Genomic DNA, 20,514 nt, shown 5'->3' on the forward strand with positions numbered 1-20,514 from the left:
GAGCACTGGATTCAGAGTCAGGTTTGAAAGCCCAGGACTGCTTCTAAGTTCCAGAAGGGAGTTGGGCAAGGTACTTAATCTTCTGATCATCGGTTTTCCCTTCTATAAAACCATACTGGCCTCTCAGGATTGGTGTGAGGATGAAGATAATTCAAGGAAGACTCTGTAAACTTTAAGGCACTGTGACTAAGTAATGAGTTGCTGTGTTGATAGTAACAGATATTTTTCTATTGTAAAGTTGAAAGAATCTGCCGAATCTGCAGAGATTGCTGTGTGCTTTGATTTAGATACTTTTTTTAGACTTTTGGCAAAAAAGTATTTTCTTGGAGATCTCTAAAAACCTATTTGTGACCAATAACAAATTTTTAGCAATTAGAGAATGAAAGAGCACAGATTGAGTTTTGCTTTATGGTCCAAATTTGTACATGACTCACTCTTCTTAGTGAAAAACAGAATTTGCGCATCCACATCACTGGTCCCAAATTATTTCATCTGTTTCTAGAATGTTCACTAACTTGGCCCTAACCAGACTTACCCAAGCTGAGAAGCATCTCTTTAAATGTAACCAGTCATTGTTCTGGGTTACCTTTCCCACCCATCACATGGGAGAATCACCGCTTTCCCTTAGCTATTATAAACTCTTGTTAGGTTTAAAATTTTCCAGCAATTTCTAAAATGTCTTTTTCATTAAAAACTTTTTTTAACTGCAAGATAATCTTTGCAAGAGGAAGTCAAGATTTCCTCTGTAAATGTTGAGAGAGACGTCCAGTGAAGGCTCAGATTCAGAAAAGGAATCAAGTAATTTTTTTCGCCTGAAATATTCTTTCATGGCACTCTTTTCCCTGGTCTCGGTTTTACGGTAAAACTCTGACATCCTATTCGCATTAACGAGGAAGAGCTGATAGCATGGAAATGTCCTTAGAAACAGTGATTTACCTCAGGGGAGGTCCCTGGAAGAGCTGCAGTGACTTGTGGTTGGGTGTGTTTGTTTGTTTGTTTGTTTGTTTTTCTGATTGCTTGGGTTTTGACTTATACGTAACTCATATTTCTAGTTAATTCTGGAATCCAACACTCTTTTTAATTTTACACCACGGTTATTGTTTATCTCTTATGGAAAAAGAAGTTGCACTTTGAGGGACAGTTTCACAGAATGAGTCTGCTAGGGGATGGGAGAGCTGGCAAATTAAAGGCACAGGGCAAATTTCTTGGGAAATTGTAGCTCAGGAGGCTGGGCCACAGTCCTAGTTTGGCCACTGGATCTTGAGTGACCCCGGGCAAGCCATTTAACCTCTGTGGATCTCTGTTTATATCTGTAGATGGGGACCTATTTATTTATTCGTTCACTCATTCAGTCATTCAAAACTGAATTTTGTGCTTTAGAAATTAGAAATTCAAAATTATGTGCTTTAGAAGTGTTGTGGGGATCAAAGGGGAAAACCAACTTGAAAGATTTCTGTAAACTGTCAATGGTAGATAAATGTGACAGAATTAATTAATTAATTAACTAACTAACTAATTAATGCAGAGCATTCCGACAAGCGCTGTCCAATAGAAATGTAATGTGAGCCATGCATGACATTTAAAATTTTCTAGTAGTATAGTACATTAGAAAAGGAAAAAGAAACAGGTACAATTAATTTTAATTCTATATTTTATTTAACCCAATATATTAAAAGATGATCATTTCAATATGTAACCAATAGAAAAATCATTAATGAGATTTTTACTTTTTTTTGTACTAAGTTTTGAAAACCTGGTGTGTATTTGACGCTTATAGCACATCTCAATTCAAACAAGCCACGTTTCAAATGTTCAAAAGCCACATATGGCTAGTGGGTACGTACTGGACAGCACAGGTCTGGACGTTTCCTGGACAGAGTAGTCCATTATTTTGTTACCAACACCCATTTTCCAGGTCTCTCATGGCTAAGCTCCTCTCTCCTTGGGTCCTAGGTATTATGAGACGGGGAGCATCAAGCCTGGGGTAATTGGAGGATCCAAACCAAAGGTTGCCACACCCAAAGTGGTGGAAAAAATCGCTGAGTATAAACGCCAAAATCCCACCATGTTTGCCTGGGAGATCAGGGACCGGCTGCTGGCGGAACGGGTGTGTGACAATGACACGGTGCCCAGCGTCAGTTCCATCAACAGGTGAGGGGCTGGTGCCTGTGGGAGGCTAGGGGTCTGGGTTGGGTGGGGATACTGGGGGCTCTGCATGTGCCTTTCCTGAAGATCTGGTCTCTCCTTTCACCAAGTCCCCATAGGGGTGATCAGACAGGAGGGATGCTAACAGGGCTGAATGGATCGCTCTATCACCCTCTCTTCTCTCCAAATTGGGCAGGTGTCCTAAGCCCAGGGAGAGGAGGCTATGCCAACACTCTGGCTGCTGCAGATTCTTCTGAGCCCAGAGTCATTTCCATCACTCCCTTCACCACTTGCGTCTGCATGTGAAGCACCGCACAGTGAATTGTCCTGTTAGGCCTTCACAAATGTCACTTCCTTGCAAGCCCATCCTCAAGGTTGGCACTGGCCCACCTCAGGGCTTCCCAGGAGGAAAATTCCAGCCTCTAGTTTGCGCAGAGTTTGAGCTATTGAGTGTGGGGAACAGAGCCCGGACTTGCAGTTGGGAGATTTTAGCTCCTGTGCCAGCTCTGCCACAAACTCAGTGTGACCTTGACAAAGCTCTTCCTCTCTCTGAGAGCCCAGGACCTTGGTGGTGCTGATGTGGGTCTGTGATTTCCAAGAGTGACATCCAGGATGCTAAGATCCTGTGGAGTTAGGGGGTTGCCCTCTCCCCAGTGGCCCCGAATCTCACCAGTGGAGAGAAAGATCCAGAGAAATACCATGAATACCAGGCTGGGAATCTTCTTGGGAGCTCCTTCTTTTTTCCAGTCTGGTCCAGAATACATCCAACAGAGCTCTCAGAGCTTCAAAACTGAATTCCTGAAGGAAAGTTTTCTACTGTAGATGGTGCTGTCTCAACTCCATTGAAACCCATAAAGTCAAGGATGACGTTGTGAGATGACAGAGATGATTGTTCTCTAAACCCCACAAAGAAAAAAGAAGCCAGCAGACTGAAAACCTGAACAGTTCCCATTTCTCCAAGGCCACGCCCTGCTCTTGTCAGTGCAGAGCCTGTCTGGGCATAGGGGATCCCTCAACACCAAGCAACTGAGGTGATCAGACCAGATCCTCTCTGGTCCTGACATTGTTCCTTCTGTGATGACTCAAATGCACAGAATCACTGTGTGATTTTCCATGTTGGTGTTTTGAGTCCTGCTATTTCATAAACGATTAGCCTGTTTTTTGTTTCTTCTCTCAGCAAACCTTTACCTTGGCTCTGACATCCTTCAAGGTGCTACGAAGAGAGAGGGGAATCAGGCATATGGTCTCTTAGTCTCTGTTCTAGAGGGGCTCCTTATCCAGGGAGGGACTCTGGCCTTCACTGAGAAGTCTGGATAGCCCACCATAGGTACAGAATTGCTGGAGAGGTAGCAATTATTGTGGTGGGTCTGAGGGGCATCACTCCGGTTCTTTTCTGGCTTATGAGTGGCTCCATGTGCTTTCTGAGTCCCCTACTGCCAGCTCTTTGAAAGATTTCCATGACACAAAGCAACATGACTTTTCCGCCTACCTGTGTCTCCAAAATCCCTAATATGGAGTGAGGCCTGCTCTGCTGAGATCAGTGAAGGAGCAGTCAACCTGCTCTGCAGAGGAGCCTCTAGCAAACTGGTGGTCAGGCTCTGGAGGCCCCGAGATTTTTCAATCTAGGTTATACATGTGGTTTGAAAGATAGCTCAGGTTGCCCGTGGGGGTCACAAACCTTAATGCCAATATGGGGTCAGACAGATGATGTAACAAGGGAAGTGGCCCAGGCATAAGGCAACAGGGGAAGGTCGGTCTGTGGCAAACTAGGAACACAAGCTCTATTGAAGGGGCAGTTGCCTCTCGGCTCTAGCTGAAAGCTGCCAGGAATGTGGGCCCGGTGGTAGCCAGATTTTTTTTCCGTTCTTAAAGTGGAGCCAGAAACTAGGACTTGTGTGTGCATGTATTTGTACGTTTGTGTATATGAAATCTCTATATCTTTAAACAGTGGCAACTAATGTCGATGAGAAAATGCCTTTGCGGGACAAGCATAAATCATTTTCAGGGCCCCAACTTCTATCTTCTGTCATACAAGGAGGAAAACTATTTTGTGATGAAGTTATTTTAATGTACTTTAGAAAAATAGAACTAGCACTTGAAACCAGTGAGTGTGAACTTTATGAACTATCCCCCCCGTTTATGGTAATGAACTAATATTGCTTTATAAGATAAGTGTAAGTCAAAAAGTAAGTGATTTGAAAGAAACATATGAAGCAAATAGAGCACAGTGATTACAGATGTGGTGAAGGCTATGAAGGGGGTACTTGAATGAGTGTCCAGGGAAATCATGGCTCAACTGATGCTTTGTGCCCAGAGCCGTGCTGTGTGGAGGGTCAGACTGCTAGTTGCTGGGGCCATGGCTAGCCTCAGGGGCCTCCTGGGTGTCCCAGTCCATAACGGTGGCCCGGTGGCTCCACCGGCTGTACCTCTAAGGTGCTGCCACATCTGGGGTCTCCTACAGCCCTCAAAGCTTAGCTCTCTCCTGTGACAGGTATAGAAACTAAGGCCCAGATGGGGAGGGCACAGGAAGAATGATTTTGAGCTAGAGGTGGGAGTAGAGCCCAGGTTCCCTGATGGTAAGAGAAGGGATGTTTCTTTCCGCCACTCTCCAGTAGGACTCTGGCAGGACAGAACTGAGGATCTGTGAGGAGAGAGACAAGGAAGGGCAAACAGCCATCCCTACTGCATTCCCATTCCATTCCTGAGCCTCACAGCCTGTATGTTTTGCTGCCTGTCGGCAGGCTTCCTCTGTGATCTATAGCCCTTTCCTGTGCTCCTCTCTGGGGCTCCTCCCGGGAGCACTCTCTGGCTCCTCACCACATTCTTCAGTGAGAGCTCTTTGGTGTCTCTAGCAACAGACTGCGCAATGCAAATAAACTAAGTGCGGGACAGTCTTGTGTTGCTGCATCCACACCCCAACCCCGCACCCACAAAGCCTGAGCCATCCCAGCGCACAGTTTTATTTTCCATATAAAGATCCCACTGCATTCAAACAGATGCAGCTTCTAAATAACTGTCTTGCAAATGTTGTGTAAGAGGGTCCATAGCTCCCTCTCCCAGCCCCTGCTTCCCTGGGAGGCAACGTCTCACTATTCCAATACTTCAGACATCTAGGGAGGGAAGTGTGGCTGGATCTGTAGCTACCCTGGTGGCCACAGGGCCGTCTCCACCTTCCCCACCAGAAGTGTGTGCCTTCCTGCTGCCTTCTGGGGATCCTGCCTGGGAAACCATGACTGACATGGGGTGAAGTAACACTGAACCAGTTCTGCTAGGCTTGTGGGAGATTCCCTGGGACACAAAGCATCATGTTTATGTGGCTTCTTAAGGACAAATACATGCTGGGGTGTTGCACAACCTGCATGAAGGTTCTTGGAATCCAGCCTGAGACAGTTGGAGGTGACTGTCTTAGAGCTGACCCCAATGCCGGGTGGAATGGAGTCTTCCTTCTTTGTCCGTTCCAGTCCCGAGGCTCTAAACCAGGGGCCGAGTGACAGTCCCAGCTTAGAGGGGCAGCTCTATTTAGTACCAACCAGTGGTTGTCCTGTGAGGATGCGGGGCCAGTATTCTGGGTGTTCTGATTTTTCAAGAGAAGCTAGAAATCCACGTATTTATGTAAACGCTCCCAACTTACCAATACTGGCAACTAATTCAAATGAAAATAAATATACTGTGCAGGCCAAACAAACCTTGTCCAGGGATGGATGTGGCCTGGGGATGACCATCTGTAAACTCTGCTCTTCATCCTGACTTGGGCAACAAGCCTTCTGGGATCGTTCATCCCTTCCCTCTTTCTTCTCCACATCAGCCGCAGGTGTGAGTGTCACCTGTGGACTCTCTCCCAGCTTGGCCTAGTTGGACTCTTGGTTTCTGGATTCTTAACACAGCTGATGGCCCAGGATTCTTACTGCCAGATGGCAGTTTGATCAGTGAGGTAGACGTGGGTATTTCTCTCAGTCTTATAGCCCCATTTCTTTTTTTAAGGCACCACGATTTTCTCTTTCAGTGGAATTTTGTATGTGGTGTTGGGGAGGTGGAGGCTGGGGTGATGGTGAGAAGACCTAGCCTTTCAAAGCAGCGGGGGTGATGTTGAAAAGGGATCCTTACAAGTGCCTGTAATGTCTAAAGTTCCTCGGACTTTGAATCTTCGCACTCTAGATGGATTTTGAATCCAAATAGGCTTTATGCCTCATACAGGCAGTATTTAGCAGAGGGACTGCTTCCTTTGAATGTGGCTCAAAGAAAAGTGCTCGGGCATGGGAGCTGACTTGCTGTGGGACCTTGGGCAGGTCATTTGAGCACTCTGGGCTTTAGTTTCCTCATTTACAGGAATTCTTTGATTGCTGAGCTTCCTTCTCCATTGGACCATCTAGGATGATCATATGGCATCCAAGGTCATGCTCATGCTCAGCAAAGTAAAGGCTGCACCTCTTAGCGTTGACTGTCAATTAGCTCTGAATGTCTCTGGTTTAGAACAGGTCCAGAGCATGGCTCTTATTGTGATGAGTCCTGATGTTAATTTTTTAATTTTTAATTTTTTTAGAATTGTTATGATTCAATTATAGTCTTGTTCTTCCCACTCCCATTTCTTCTCAATGGAAAATGATGCTCTTTGTTCTTTTCTTGGCAGCTGCTACAAGCAGATGGGCAGAATTTCTATCTCTGGGGATGGGTTTGGAGGGTTCCCTATGATTCAAGTCTTCCTTATAAAGGAAAGCCCCACTACAGCCTTAAAATAGGGTATGGGGATGGCTACCTTCCCCTCCCCAGCTCCCAGGGGGATCCCATGTGTTTTTAAAGTGTTTGTGGAAAATATGAACCTTTAAAGGTTGAAGCTGGTCATTAATCTTTATGAAGATACCAGTGAAAATAACAACAGCTAACATTTATCGAGAATTTACTATGCAGCAGCCACTGTTCTACGTACTTAATTAATTTAATCCTTGTAATAACCCTATGAGGCGGGAATGATTCTTAGCTTCATTTTGCAGATGAAGAAATTGAGGCACAGAGGGGTAAGTAATTCACCCAACATTATACAGCTGGCAAATTGCAAAACTGGTATTCAAACTCTAGAAGTCCGGATCCGGAGCCTGTTCACACCGCTGCAGCTGCCTGTCAATGATTTACAAAAATTGATAATGTTTTACCAATGATTTATAAATATTTTTAAAGAAAAATAAGGAAAACATAGTTTTCTTTGCTTACATAGAAAGTTAATGGCAAGAAAATGCTTTGAAAAGTTAGGACTTTATACAGGACTTCAACAGGAAATAGTTACAATCTATTAATATTTTACCATATGTTCGTATAAACATAAACCATAATATAGATAAACTATATTTAAATCTGGCATATCCGTATATTCACACATCTAGCTATATCTGTGTAGACACACATACATGTGTACAGAGAAGGTGACACACACAAAAATCCAAAATTAGGTCAGATGCTAGCTTAATTCCGGGTAGTCAAAAAGACTGCCTCAAACCCAGGTCTTTGTTAATACGTTCCATGTTTTCTTAGTCAAAATAAATTATTTGAATATTGGAGAAAACAAACAAACGCTCAGTATATTTGAGGCAGCACATATGCTGACTCATCAGAAAATGGCAAAGGCCCTATGCTGAGCTCAAGTGGCCATGGCTCCAGAGGGCCTGTGGCTAAGCTGTGGTGTGAGCAGAAACATCCATTCCAGGCTATCAGCTGAGGATGCTGAGCACCCTCAGTGCCCAGCACTGAGCTGTGAGATCACAGAGGTCAGGGGCCATGGCCCAATGAAGTTCAGGAGACACTTCTGTTCTCCCTTTCCCCGTGCACAAGCTGGAGACCAGTGCAGCTTGAAAAGAGCTTCCAGAAAGAATGGTCTGAAATGTGAAAAAGCTGAGTGAAAAGAGCAGGACATAAAACTGTATACATGGTTTAATCCTGATTTTGTTAAGAAGAAATGGATATTTCCAAATATGCACAGGAATGCTAGCATAAAGGAAATATACCAAAATGTGGTTTTAGATGTCTTCTTTATACCTGTTGTCCAAATAGTCTACAATGAACACAAAGTACTTTTATAATTAGGAAAAACTCTAATAAATGTTATTTTAAAAGGTCATAGTTGGAGACTGGAATAGAACTTTACCAAAGAAGTTGCACATTTTATTACCACCTATCCTTCTCCCAAGTGCCAGCGAAGGAACTTTCTTGCAGACCCAAAAGGGACTTTTGGCCTGGCCCTGGTCAGCTGCTGTACGATGCATCGGGCTTGGGGTCTCATGGAGGCCTCACATGTTGTCCCAGCTGGAAAGTTACAGACTAAGCTTCTCAGAGCCCAAGTTTCTGCAGAAGGACATCAGAGCTGCCAGGTAGCAAAGGGAAGGCACTGCTGCTATTATCCTTTTTATACTCTGGACTTTTCCATAAGAACTTTTTTTTTTTTTCCAAAAAGGATTCGATTACTTAAAGTAAGCAAAGATTGGTCTGTTACAACTCCCTCATTGTATCAAGGCCCTCAATGGAATGGACTTGCCCAGGGTCACAATCCAGTTCATATTAGAACTGGAGCAAGGTCTCTGGAAAGACAGTCCAGGACAGCCCTGGCTCCCAGCCCCTTAGAGCCTTCCACTGTTTTGCATAATTCAGACTTCCTCTTAGCAAAGCCAAGCCAGGCCTCTCCTGGCAGCACTTTAACCCTTTCTAGTTTTGTAGCAACATTCACATCCCTCCCACTACCCCCTTGATAATTTCTGATGGGCAGGGATGTTATTTTTCCTGTGGCTCTCTAAGGCAAAGAAATCAGAGTGTGAGAGCTGCCAGGGGACAGGGAGGTCACCTGGTTCAGTGCCTTCATTCCACAGATGGGAGGTTGAGGTCCAGGAAAGGGATGGAACTTTCTAACTCACTCAGTGAGTTCCTTATGGAGCTGAAGCTGCTCCAAGAATGGGATGCCTCTTTGTAATATTAACACATCAATCTCTTCCTACAGAAGAGGCACTTGAGGCCCAGAGAGGGGTGCAAGTTACCCAAAGACACCCAGGGAGGTAGGGGCTGAGTTGGAACTAATCTATAATTCTTCCACACCCCCAACTCGGGACCTGGATTCATAATCCGCCCCCCACTTCTGCCCCAACTTGACCCACGACCCAGCTGGATATGGGTTTCTGGCATCGCTAGTTGAGATCTCTTCTCCTCCATGATGGTAAATAGCCATTTATTTTTTTTCCCAACTGTTCACAGGATCATCCGGACAAAAGTACAGCAGCCACCCAACCAGCCGGTCCCAGCTTCCAGTCACAGCATAGGTAAGAAGAACTTTTAAAAAAAATTTAAAAATCTAATGGGCTCCAAATACTCTAAAGAACTTTTAATCATTCTTATGGACAGATAATTCTGCATAAAACACTTCGGCACACGTACTAATGCGCCTTCTTTGTCATTCTCCAAGGGCTGAACCTGGTAAATGAATTTTATAAATACTGCTAAAAGGTTTTGAATTTTACTGATTATTATGATAAATAGCTTTCACCATGAGACAGAAAATTGAAATCTAAGCCAAAAAAAAAAAAAATCCACTAATGGGGGTCTATAGAATGTCAGATAATTAAAGTAATAAATCAAGAAAGGGATACTTATTCATAACATTTTCTGCATCATTAGTCAGTAAGTAGTTCTGAATGTGTTTTTTTCTTCTATCAACCAGCCCTTCTACAATTCTTTGTGCACTTGCAGTCTTGAGTGAAGATGTGGCAAAACTTCCCAAACTTTCTTTCTCTCTCTCTCTTGCTTCGATCTCATGTGCTCTGTGAACTGTCAAGGGCTGCCAGTGGGGTTTCTGACACTCATGGGTGAAGTCTGAGAGTGACCATGACTCGTAAGGAGAAGAGTCATATTTCCTACTACCCAGGAGTTCAGAAGTTTCCCTTGCCTTCCCTTCCCTGCAAAGATTGTGAGATGAAAGTGACGTGTGTCTACACAAGGTGTATGATTTCTCCACTTTGGATAAAGGAAACACCTCTGGTTAGTTGGGGGAAAGCTTATTCTACTATAAGAAAGCGGGCCACCATTCAGCAAGCCTCTGATGGTTCTGGCTGCCACAGGCCCTGTCAATTCCACTTAATCACACCTTAATTACACAAAGATTGTGTACCCTTTGTCGCTCCTTCTTTGACTGAAAACTTGAACTCCCCATGGTGATGGGGGACAGGCAGAGGCCTGGCTTATAGTTCCAGCTTTGTCATTAAGTCAACCAGTGAACTGTGTAAGCCCCTTCACCTCTGTGAGCCTCAGTTTCCCCATTTGTGGAGCAAGGGGCACAAACCCAGTGCTCTCTGAGGTCTCTGATTCTTCATGGTTGCTTCTTTGCATAAAGGTAAGACAGAATTCTTCCCTTCCATAAAATAATTCTTCATTTAGTAATCCATCCAAAAAGCGTTTGCTAAGCCCCTGCTATGCAGCCCGTGGTGGTGGAGACTAATGTTATAAGGAAGGCGGGACAAAATCCCCGTTCTCAAGGGCTTCTCGGTCTAATGGGGGAAAATAACAAAGAGAAGTCTGCAAAACACTGAGATCAGGCTCAAGAAGAGAGTACAGGGTGCTGTGGGAGCAGAAGGGAGGGAAAGATCAGCTTTGTTGAGCTGGAGTGAAGAGGGTTAAGGAGAGCTTTCTGGGGAAGTGTTTGTGGCTGGGATTTCATTTGCAGCTTTAACTATTTCAGGTCACATAGCAAGGTATATCAAACTTAGGGTAACTGATAATATTCTTTCAATTGGGTAAGAGGAATAATTACACTTGACAGTCAGCAGAATGCCTTATATCAGAAATTTGTATAAAATCCATATCTTATTTGTGTACAGCCCCTTATAACTTATTAACTTACTGAGGAGTAAGGAAATGGAAGCTTTAGAGAGATGAAATAACTAGCCCAAGGTCACATGGCCAGTAAGTGGTGGAGCCAGAATTGGAACCTGAGTCTTTTGAGCCGAGTGTGATTGCAAAATGTTGAAACACATGTCATTGGCTCTGTCAGCAACGTGGTGAGCCTTGGATATATGTGGTGGTTGTTTAAAGTACCGAATGACTGGTGAGCTTCTTTCTTCCTCTGTTCTTTGCACCTTAACACAGAAAAGGTTGTGAGATTTGCATAAATCTATTTTGAGGAGCTTCTTCTGGTGAAGGAAAAGAGAAGTTAACGATTTCTACTTCTGTGTCTCCTAAGGAAGATCTAAAATCAAACTCAAATATGAGAAGAAAGGCACTGCTACCTTTAGGTCTGTAGGAGCAAGAGCTGGATGTGCTCCAAGGAAAGCAACAAACAGCTTCTCAACCAATCACCACCATTTCTAGTAATTTCCTACACTTTAGAGTCAAAAGCAGCTCCACCCGCCTCCAGCTAGTTATAGCCGAAGGAAATGTGTCTGAGATTGGTCTGTAGGTTTTAATGAACCAAGAAAGAATTCCCACAGCCCAGAAATGGAAATTCAGCTGCACGGCTTGAGAGGACCCTGATGACCGACAGGTCTCCCCCTTGGATTCTGGGGCCAGGAGTTAATGTGAAACTTGCACAAACCTCCCCTCCCCCATTCTTATTTTTAGGAACTTAGATACCTGGTCTCAGTCACAATAAGTCACCAACCCACATTTCTGGGCAGAAGAAATCTAGACTTTAAGTGAGTAGAACCAAGGCTGAGCCCTGGTGCTACGGCTTGTTAGCTAGATGACTTTGAGCCAATCACTTTGCTGTGTGGAGGCTCAGTTTCCTCACCTGATGAATGCGGATGAATAATAGCACTCTTGGTTATTGCAAGCATCAAATGAAAAGCACTATATGAACGTGAAGCATATTATTGTTTTTCATTATTCATTAGTGAGGAGCAGATTACTATAGGGGTTGACTTTAGTTCTTTGGTTCCAGTCACCACTCTGCCTCTTATTAGCTGTGTGACCTTGGACAAGTCACTTACCTTCTCTGAGCCTTGGTTCCCTTACCTTTCCAGTGACCTAGCTTATAAGTTTGTTCTCAGAATTAAATGAGATGGTGCCTGAGTGCCTGGCACAGAGTAAGTTCTCAGAAAAAAATTATCATTATTATAAATCAATATATATATAACATATAGTATATTAATATTATATAATTAATATAAAATATTAAAATCCAGGTAAAGTGGAAGGAGAAAAGACAGCGAGGAACTATAAAAAGAAGAGATAGTCTGCATTTGGTGCTTTGCTGGCTCTGTGTATGAGTGTGCAGATATTTATGTCTGCGTGGATGGGTGGATTTGTAAGTAGGGAGTGAGGTAGTTTCCAGCACTGGCTGATGGTGGGCCCCAGCTCCCCCGTTTCTCTGCTCCATCCCCCTGCTTCCTGCATCCTCGGACAGGCTGGGGTTTGAACTAGTGCCCGTGTTCCCTTCTGTAGTGTCAGTTCTCTTCGGGGCTACTCTCATCGCCCAGGTTTGGCCGCTGCCCTGTGGCGAGTGTCCTCAGCACACACCTGCCCTGCACCGCTCTCTCCCAGTCGCACCAGCCCCATGTAGGGGGAGTGCCTTTGTATTGGCCCGAAGGCGGGGCCGACCTCCCTCCTCCCCGGCACCGCCCCCCAGCCTCGTGCCGGGCCCTGACCGTCTTCTCCCTCTGCGCAGTGTCCACCGGCTCCGTGACGCAGGTGTCCTCGGTGAGCACGGACTCAGCCGGCTCCTCCTACTCCATCAGCGGCATCCTGGGCATCACATCCCCCAGCGCCGACACCAACAAGCGCAAGAGAGATGAAGGTAAGAGACGCCGGCGCTGCCCGTCGGGGATGGGCCTGAGCGGATCTGTGGGATCTGTTTCCAGGCCCTCAGTCAGGGGTGGAAGCACAGACGCCCACTGAGCACCCCTTACCTGCAGAGCGCTGGAGGCGTCTGGCCCAGCCCAGTCTCGTCCGGACCACGGGGAAGGGGCTGAGCCCTCCGGCAGAGGAAGAGGGCCCCGGCTGGGACTGGACTTCTCGCTGGCCTCCTTCCATCTTCACGCCTTTGGTGGGAAAGGCGGGCCTGGCAGAGCCCTTGGGGCCTGTGCTTTGCGGCCTCTAAGAAGCCCTTGCATTTGCAGATGTGATGCCCAGAGGGCAGGGTGTGGAGGGTATGAGCACAGCAGCAGTGTCCCCTTTTGGGGGGAGGCCTAGGGGAGATGGAGGGGCTGGGCAAAGTGAGAGGGGCACACATGGGGTGGCAGGGTCAGCGGGTGGGCTCTCCGAGGGTCTGAGCACACGTCTTTCAGAAGGCCTTCAGTGCGGTGATGCAGGGGCGTTGAGGAAGTGAATAATCTTCTCATCTCTGTCCTTGGGCCTGGAAGGAAGGAGTGCAGGGGGCCTCCCGGGGATTAATTAAATAGATGACAATCTTCCCTGTTGGTTTTTCTCAACCCTCTCTGTGCCGGGCCTTAGGAGCTGGCTGCCTCTGTCCCGGACATGGGCCCACCTTAACCTGGGTCTCCTTTCCCTGGATAGGCTGCCAGCAGGCTGACATTAATGGGTTTGAGAGGAGAAATGACCCCCTGGGAGTCTGTAAAACCTTTGTCAGGAAAGGAAAAACAAAAAACAAAAAACGGGCTGTAGTCTAGGGGCTGAGAGCAGGGTGACAGAAATCTTGATTCAATTATTCTGTTCCTCAGCACAATTCCCTTTCTCGGCTCCCTGTAAGGGATGTATGTTCTCGCGAGCACATGCCTAAGTACTTAAGATCTGTAACTAGAAAATTGAGTTGGCCCAGCGGTGGATTGGCCTGTGGTGTGTGGGCTCCAGGCCATGCAGGAGCTGGGCCTGTGGCCTCTGTTAGGAGCTGTGGAGGACATGGGAGATGAGTCACGGCTTCTGGAACCTGCCTCACCTCTCCGCCCCCCTCACCCCCCAACACTCGGAGCAGATGTGGGAAGTCTTTAACTCAGGGTTGCTGTACTGGGTACTGCAGGAGGCAGTGGGCCTACCATCTCTGTTGGTTTATGGCGTTGATGGTGTCATCTTTTCTCCCCTTGTCACCTGGACTCACAGCAGATGTGCCCAAGCTGGGGCCCGCCGTGTTTGATCATGTGGAGGGACGGGTATGTGAGGCTCCCTCAGAGGTTGAGGGATACAGGCAGAGGGTTTTGAAGAGAGAAAAACATTGACTTTGATGTTTACCATCAAACACACAGGTCTTGAACTGGGGGGACTGTGTCACTGTGTCTGTTGAGCGCTCTGTTGGCTTTCAGCCTCTGATCAGTGGTCACTGTTTAGCCTCTCAAGCTGCTTGAGAAGGTGTAAGAGTGGTCAGGATGTGAGTGTTGTTCATCTAGACTGCTCTGTGCTGGGCAGATCCTTCCTGAAGGCTGTGGCTCATTTGTGGTATTGACCTTTAAGAGGAACAGTGACAAATTGGGATGTGTCCAGATGGGTATAACCCGGATGGAGAGGTATTTGGAGAATACCTCAAGGCTCTAGAGATGTTTTGGTACCAAGAAGAGGAGAATGAGCAGGACTGGATTGTTGCCTTCAAATATTTGGAAGGCTGACATGGAAGGCAAGAGGAATGAGACTTTGCTGTGTGGCCTCAAAGGCCAGTGTGTGGCAGATGCAGAATAGATTTCAGCTCAGAGTAAAAAATAACTTTGTAAATATGCGAGTGGTCTACGGCCAAAGGGGGCTGCCTCAGGAGGTAGTGAGTGCCTTGTCACTAGAGGTATGTTAGTAGAGCCTAGGTAGCCATTTGCTGGGCTGCTGTATAAGACTATCAAGAATCAGATGCAGAATTGGATGATCTTTGAGATCCTTTCAGTTTTGGAATTTATGATTGAGCCCTGATCCCCAGAAAGACTTGGGAGGTGATCCAGTCTGTGGTCTGGATTTGATGGTCCTGAGAGCTTACAGGATTGGGAAGATTGAGAGACTCAAGCAACAAGCAGAGCCCCCGCCTGCCCCCTGCCTTGCATCACTGAGAGTGGATGTGGCTGGGCAGAGACGTGGGCAGAAGTGCCCTTGCTCACATCAGCAAACTGCCTGGGAGCAGTACAGTGTTGTGCTCCCTACTGCCCTTTCCCGTCCTCCCTCTATAGCTCCCTGCATCCTTGCATTGGCTTCAGGAGGAGTTGAAGAGGCAGAGATTGCCACCCCCTTTTTATAGGGGAGGAAACCAAGGCCCCAGGGAGTTCCATGATGTTGGCAAAGCCACAGGGCTGGTATGGCCAGGCGGTGGGGTGGGGTGGGAAGGAGTGGAGAGAGCCCCTGAGGCCTCAGCTCCCTGGCATTGTCCAGCCACCTGCTGCTCCTCAGCCCCTCCAGAGTGATGCTTTGGAGGTGGAGCAGCCTGGGGCTGGGCAGAGCCTGGAGGGTTTCAAGCAGAAGGGCGTGGTCAGCAGGCTGGAGGCTGCCAAGAGTGTGGTGAGAAAGTAAGAACCAGCCACTGGGGAAACAAAGGAAATGCTGGTGCGCTGGATTCCGGCCCGTTGAGGCTGCAGACCATGGCACCATTTTCCTCAGGAGCCGTCAGCAGCCTGAGGCAAGGGCCATGGGGCAAGAGAGGCAATAGAGGGCCAAGAGGAAGACGGCTGAGGGTCCCCATCCCCATTTTTCAGATGAGGTGACTGAGGTTCTGCAGGGTGGAGTTTCCTTGCTCAGCTCTGGTTCACAGTCATCTTCCACTTGGACTTGGGTTTTACCCTGTGGGCATGGGCTCAGGGCAGGGGTGGGTGGTGGGAGAGTTCCGTCTCAGAGGACCTGCCCTCTAGACCTTGCAGGCCGGTGGGCAAGATTGACAACCCAAAGTCCCTCTGATGGGCAGTGTGTGGGGTGATGCTGTGCTGGGAGGATGGCACCAGAGTGGGAGGGCAGGGCAGGGCAGGGAAGGGCCAACATTGACCCAAAGGATCTGGTAAGGGCTCTCATAGGAAGTGGCACTTTATAAAGGGAAAAATATTTTACACGGCTTGTTTTTAAACTTAAATGAATTAAAATCAAATAAAATTAAAATTTTAGTTCCTCAGTTGCACTAGACACATTTCAAGGGCTCAGTAGCCACATGTGCCCAGTGGCTACTGTTGGATAACATGGCTTGAATACAAATGCTTGGCACATAGTGGGTGCTCAATGAATGCTCCTCCGTAGAATGGGTCGGTCACGTGCCTGTAGAGGGTTCACAATTAGTGAGGATAGTGGTGGTGGGGAGAATCTCTAGTCTCCTCAACTAGAAGTGTTTCTCTTGGTATTTTTGGCTTCCGTGGAAAGCTCTATTTGAGTAAAGAGTTCTGTAGCAAAAACAAACAAGTTAGAACACTGTTAGACCAGTGGATTGCCAAGGGCCCTTTTAGTCTAGAAATTCTAGGATTCTCCTTGGGACATGTGCCTCCAATACCAGCCTTGGGGATGTGGCCACTGTGTCCAAATCTCAGATGAACGGTTCTGCGGCTGAGGCAGCAGATAAGGTGCGTGGGACCTCTGAGGGCAGAGCTGGGGCTGGTTAAAGGAAGCTACAGGGAGGAAGATCATGGCTCAGTGCAAGGAACAGCTTTCAGACAACACCCAGGCTGGGCCAAGGTTAGAAGCATTAGCTTAGAAAGGTAGTGAGCTCCCTGTCATTGGAGGTATGAGCAGGGGTGAGGGGCAGAAGAGTCAAAGAAGGCATTTTGGTTTAGACTCCACGACTTTTTTAAAAAGTAAATTTATTTATTTATTTATTTATTTTTGGCTGTGTTGGGTCTTCGTTGCTGCGCGCGGGCTTTCTCTAGTTGCGGTGAGCAGGGGCTACTCTTCGTTGTGGTGCGCTGGCTTCTCACTGTGGTGGCTTTTGTTGCGGAGCACGGGCTCTAGGCACGTGGGCTTCAGTAGTTGCAGCACGCGGGCTCAGTAGTTGTGGCTCGCGGGCTCTAGAGCGCAGGCTCAGTAGTTGGGGTGCACGGGCTTAGTTGCTCCGCGGCATGTGGGATCTTCCCAGACCAGGGCTCAAACCCATGTCCCCTGCATTGGCAGGCGGATTCTTAACCAGTGCACCACCAGGGAAATCTCTGGACTCCATGACTTTTGAGGCCTGTTACAATCTGGGGGACAAGTGCTTCTGTGACTGCCTGGCATCTGGAAGTGGTTCTGCCTACTTGTTTTCCCTCCTGCTGCCTGACTCTGAGTCCGCCATCACGTGGGCTTGAATGGGCGGGGCCGCATCGCCTGTGTTTCTACCCCCAGCCTGGTCCCTTGGCACAGGGCCTGGTGCCCAGAGGGCTCAGGAGGCTTGTGGATGGTGAGAGTCAGGCTGGGGTGCTGCCCAGGCGTGAGAGGCAGCTTCGTCTCTTGATTGGGCTGTCCTGAGAGCATCCGTGGAGAAAGCTGTGGCATGGGCCTAAGGAATCCTGCGGGGCTAGGTGGACAGAGCCCGGGCAGTGCCTCCCTCCCCGGAAGGCCCAGAGGAGGTCGTGGCGGGGCTGGACTTGGCGGAGCAGGCAGAGCTGTGAATAGCGGCCATGGGTGAAAGGGCAGCCCCAGACCCTCTGCTCCTTTCTGGGCCTTTGATCTCTGGTGGGGCCTCCTTCCGCAGTCTCCAGGGCCCCCATTCAGGTCCCCTTGACCTCCCCCTCCCTTCATCCCCACAGTTTGAAAGGCCCTCAACACACTGAGGTCAGCCGAGTGCGAATGCCTTTCACTAGCTCAGAAAGCTGGCCAATCCAGCACCAGTGTGGAAGCTTCTTTGGGGGCAGTGGAGGGTACATTGCAGGTGGAATTTCTGGGCACTGGACTGCCCTCTGCCTGCAGAGGGCACAGGAAAGGGCCTGTCCTTTTCAAAAGATGCCAAGTCCAGCAAGACCCTCATGGGGAAGTTTGGGGGCATTTAGCGGGGGCTCCTGTCATGACTATGTCCATCCCTCTTTCTGGAGGTGCCTGTCTCCTCTCTGTCTTTGTGTCTCTCCCTGTGTCTTTTGTTTGGGGGTACATCTCATCCAGCGCCCTCTGCCTCTGTTTATGTCCTGTTTATCGAGACTTCCTCTGTGTCTGCTTCTGTCTGCTGTTCCAACTCTCACTCTCTTTCTTTTTCTCATATTCACTCCCTTCTCTTTCTCTCTCTCTCATGTGCACTCACCCATTCTCTCTCTTTTCTTGTATTGGCTCTTGCTCTCTCTCTTACCAGCTCCCCTCTCCCCTTCTCCCAGGCTGGGAGCCTCAGCTCAGCCCTGCCCTGCAGACCTCCATGGGAGTCATCTTGGGGAGGGAAGGGGTTTCAGAAGTTCACAGACCATGAGGGGCCCCAGGGACCCTCTGACCTTGGGCAGGCCCTGGCCTTCCTCTCCTAGGACCCTCTTCTTTTACTGACAGTCAGACTCTGTCTGTTGCTCCCGGACTCAGGACCGAAGGCAGCCAGCTGGAGCAGGAGATGCAGAGACTGCTCTCAGATTTCCCAGCAGGGACTGGGGTGTGTGGAAAAGCTCAGGATTCCTGAGTCAGGGGGGAGTCGTAGGCACCCTTGCGGCACCACCATTCCAGAGATCAGTGATCTCTGGAGACCCCCAAATAACCTGAGGTGTTGAGGCAAGGACCTAGGCTCACAGGCCAGGGACCAACTGGTTCGAGGACTCTGTGTGGTGAAATCTTTGGCAAGTTACTTAGTCTCTCGGAGCCTGCATTTTGCCATCGGAAAGTAGAGGGGGCACAAGTTTTGGGCGTTATTGTGAGGATAAAATGAAGTCGTTCTGGCAAAGGGTTTAGCTCCAGGGCCTGGTGGTCCTAAGTATTTAATAAATGGCCCCTGAAGGAGACCGGGGCTTGAGCGTGTGAGGCCGGTCCAGGCTGAGGGCTAGCAGGCTCCCGCTGCAGCTCTGTTTGGCAGCTGAAACTGGCTGATCCCCCCCCGCCTCCCTCCCTGACTTCCTGTTTGTAACAGTCAGCCTCTCTGGGCGCCAAGACTGAACAACAGCGCCCCCAGGTGTCAGCTGCAAAGGGAAGGGCCCCCGGCTTTCCTTTGCTTCCTTTTCCTTCAGGACCTTCACTTCAACCCCTTGATGGAAGAATAAAAGGGTTAAGCCTCAGTTTTCCATGAAGTGAGGTCTTGGATACACAAGGTGGTGGAGACCTCCAGGATGGAGGGCAGAAGGCAGAATACTTGGACCTGGGAGGGCTGGTCCTCTAGGGGTTTGGGGTCACCAACTTGGTTTTCACAAGCCCTTGTCGGAGCTGGAAGGGCCTTGGAGAGCATCTGGGACGTGTCACCTTGTCATTATTCAGATGGGAAAACAGGCTTGGAGAAAAGAAGGGGTCTGACCAGTAAAAATGGCATTTCACATGGTAAAAACCCAGAAAACCTAGAGGGACAGACGGACTCCTCAGAACATCCTTGATATCCTACTGCCATTCGACAGGCCAAATCTTAGTTTCTTACCTCCCCTCCTTTCCTCCATTCTCCTCGGCCCATCTGCTGTCCCCACTGTTGAAAGCCATGAGCAACCCTGACCTGACCCCATCAGCCTATCACCCCTGGGCCTCAACTCTTGACAGTGAGCCCTGACCTTCCCTCCCTGGCCTCCCATTCTTCCTCCCCATCTCTTCTGTGCTTCTGGTCCCCGCACAGTCTCTGAGCTCTCCTGTCTCTGGGCCATTATCCAGGCAAAGCCCTCCACCTGGAATGCTGTCCTTGAGGCTGGTCTGTTGACCTGGCCTGGTTTCCAGAGCCAGTCCACTCCCTGGGGGATTTTCAGTGTTGGGCCATTGGTCCCTCACAACTGGCTGAGGCCCTTGGATTCATCCCAGGCCAGCATGGAGCTTTGGAGACCAGACAGACTCTGCAGAGAGAGAAGGAAATGACCACCACTTTGTCTTGGTCTTTCCTGGGGCTTCAGCAGGGCAGGTACCCTCCCTGCCCTCCACAGGGTGTCCCCTGAATGTACCCTCAGGCTGGACATGTAGGGGGCCCTTCCCTGAGTTCTTTTGTCTGGGCAGGGGCCCGGACCAACATGCTTGCTCAGAGGGCATCACTTTGAATCTGATTGCCAGCCTTCTGGTCATGCTTTACTTGGCTTGTCCCGTATTTAAAATGATTTTGAGTTAGTTACCAGCATTTAAAAATAAGGAGATTTCCCATCTGGATGTCTAGCCTTTCTTGGAAAAAAAAAATCAGATCTTGTGACACTGGGCAGGCTTTCCTACCCCCAGTCTGGGGCTGCTGGGCCTGTGATCCTCAGACTGCTCTGTACTCACCTTGTTCACAGCGTTTGTGCTCTATTTTTCTCTACCTGAATGCCTTTGAGCTTCTGGAGTCCTAGTATGGACTCTGAAGAACAAGTCTGGTTGAGTCCAGCCTGTGGCAGCTAAAGCCTATGGGAGGCAGGGCCCTGATCGAGCTGGATGGGGCTGTGTGTGTGTGTGTGTGTGTGTGTGTGTGTGTGTGTGCGCGCG

At 48.3% G+C, this 20,514-nt stretch overlaps 1 protein-coding gene across 1 annotated transcript in view; it reads left to right on the forward strand.

Moving 5' to 3' along the window:
- Positions 1-20,514, forward strand: part of PAX5 (paired box 5) — a 171,539-nt gene that overhangs the window by 9,235 nt on the left and 141,790 nt on the right. The window contains exons 3-5 of the mRNA XM_061201136.1: positions 1,954-2,151; positions 9,373-9,437; positions 12,773-12,901. Coding sequence (XP_061057119.1) covers positions 1,954-2,151; positions 9,373-9,437; positions 12,773-12,901 — 392 coding nt within the window. The remainder of the gene's footprint in view (positions 1-1,953; positions 2,152-9,372; positions 9,438-12,772; positions 12,902-20,514) is intronic.

The sequence above is a fragment of the Eubalaena glacialis genome, chromosome 9, assembly GCF_028564815.1.
Source record: "Eubalaena glacialis isolate mEubGla1 chromosome 9, mEubGla1.1.hap2.+ XY, whole genome shotgun sequence".
Lineage (NCBI taxonomy): Eukaryota > Metazoa > Chordata > Mammalia > Artiodactyla > Balaenidae > Eubalaena > Eubalaena glacialis.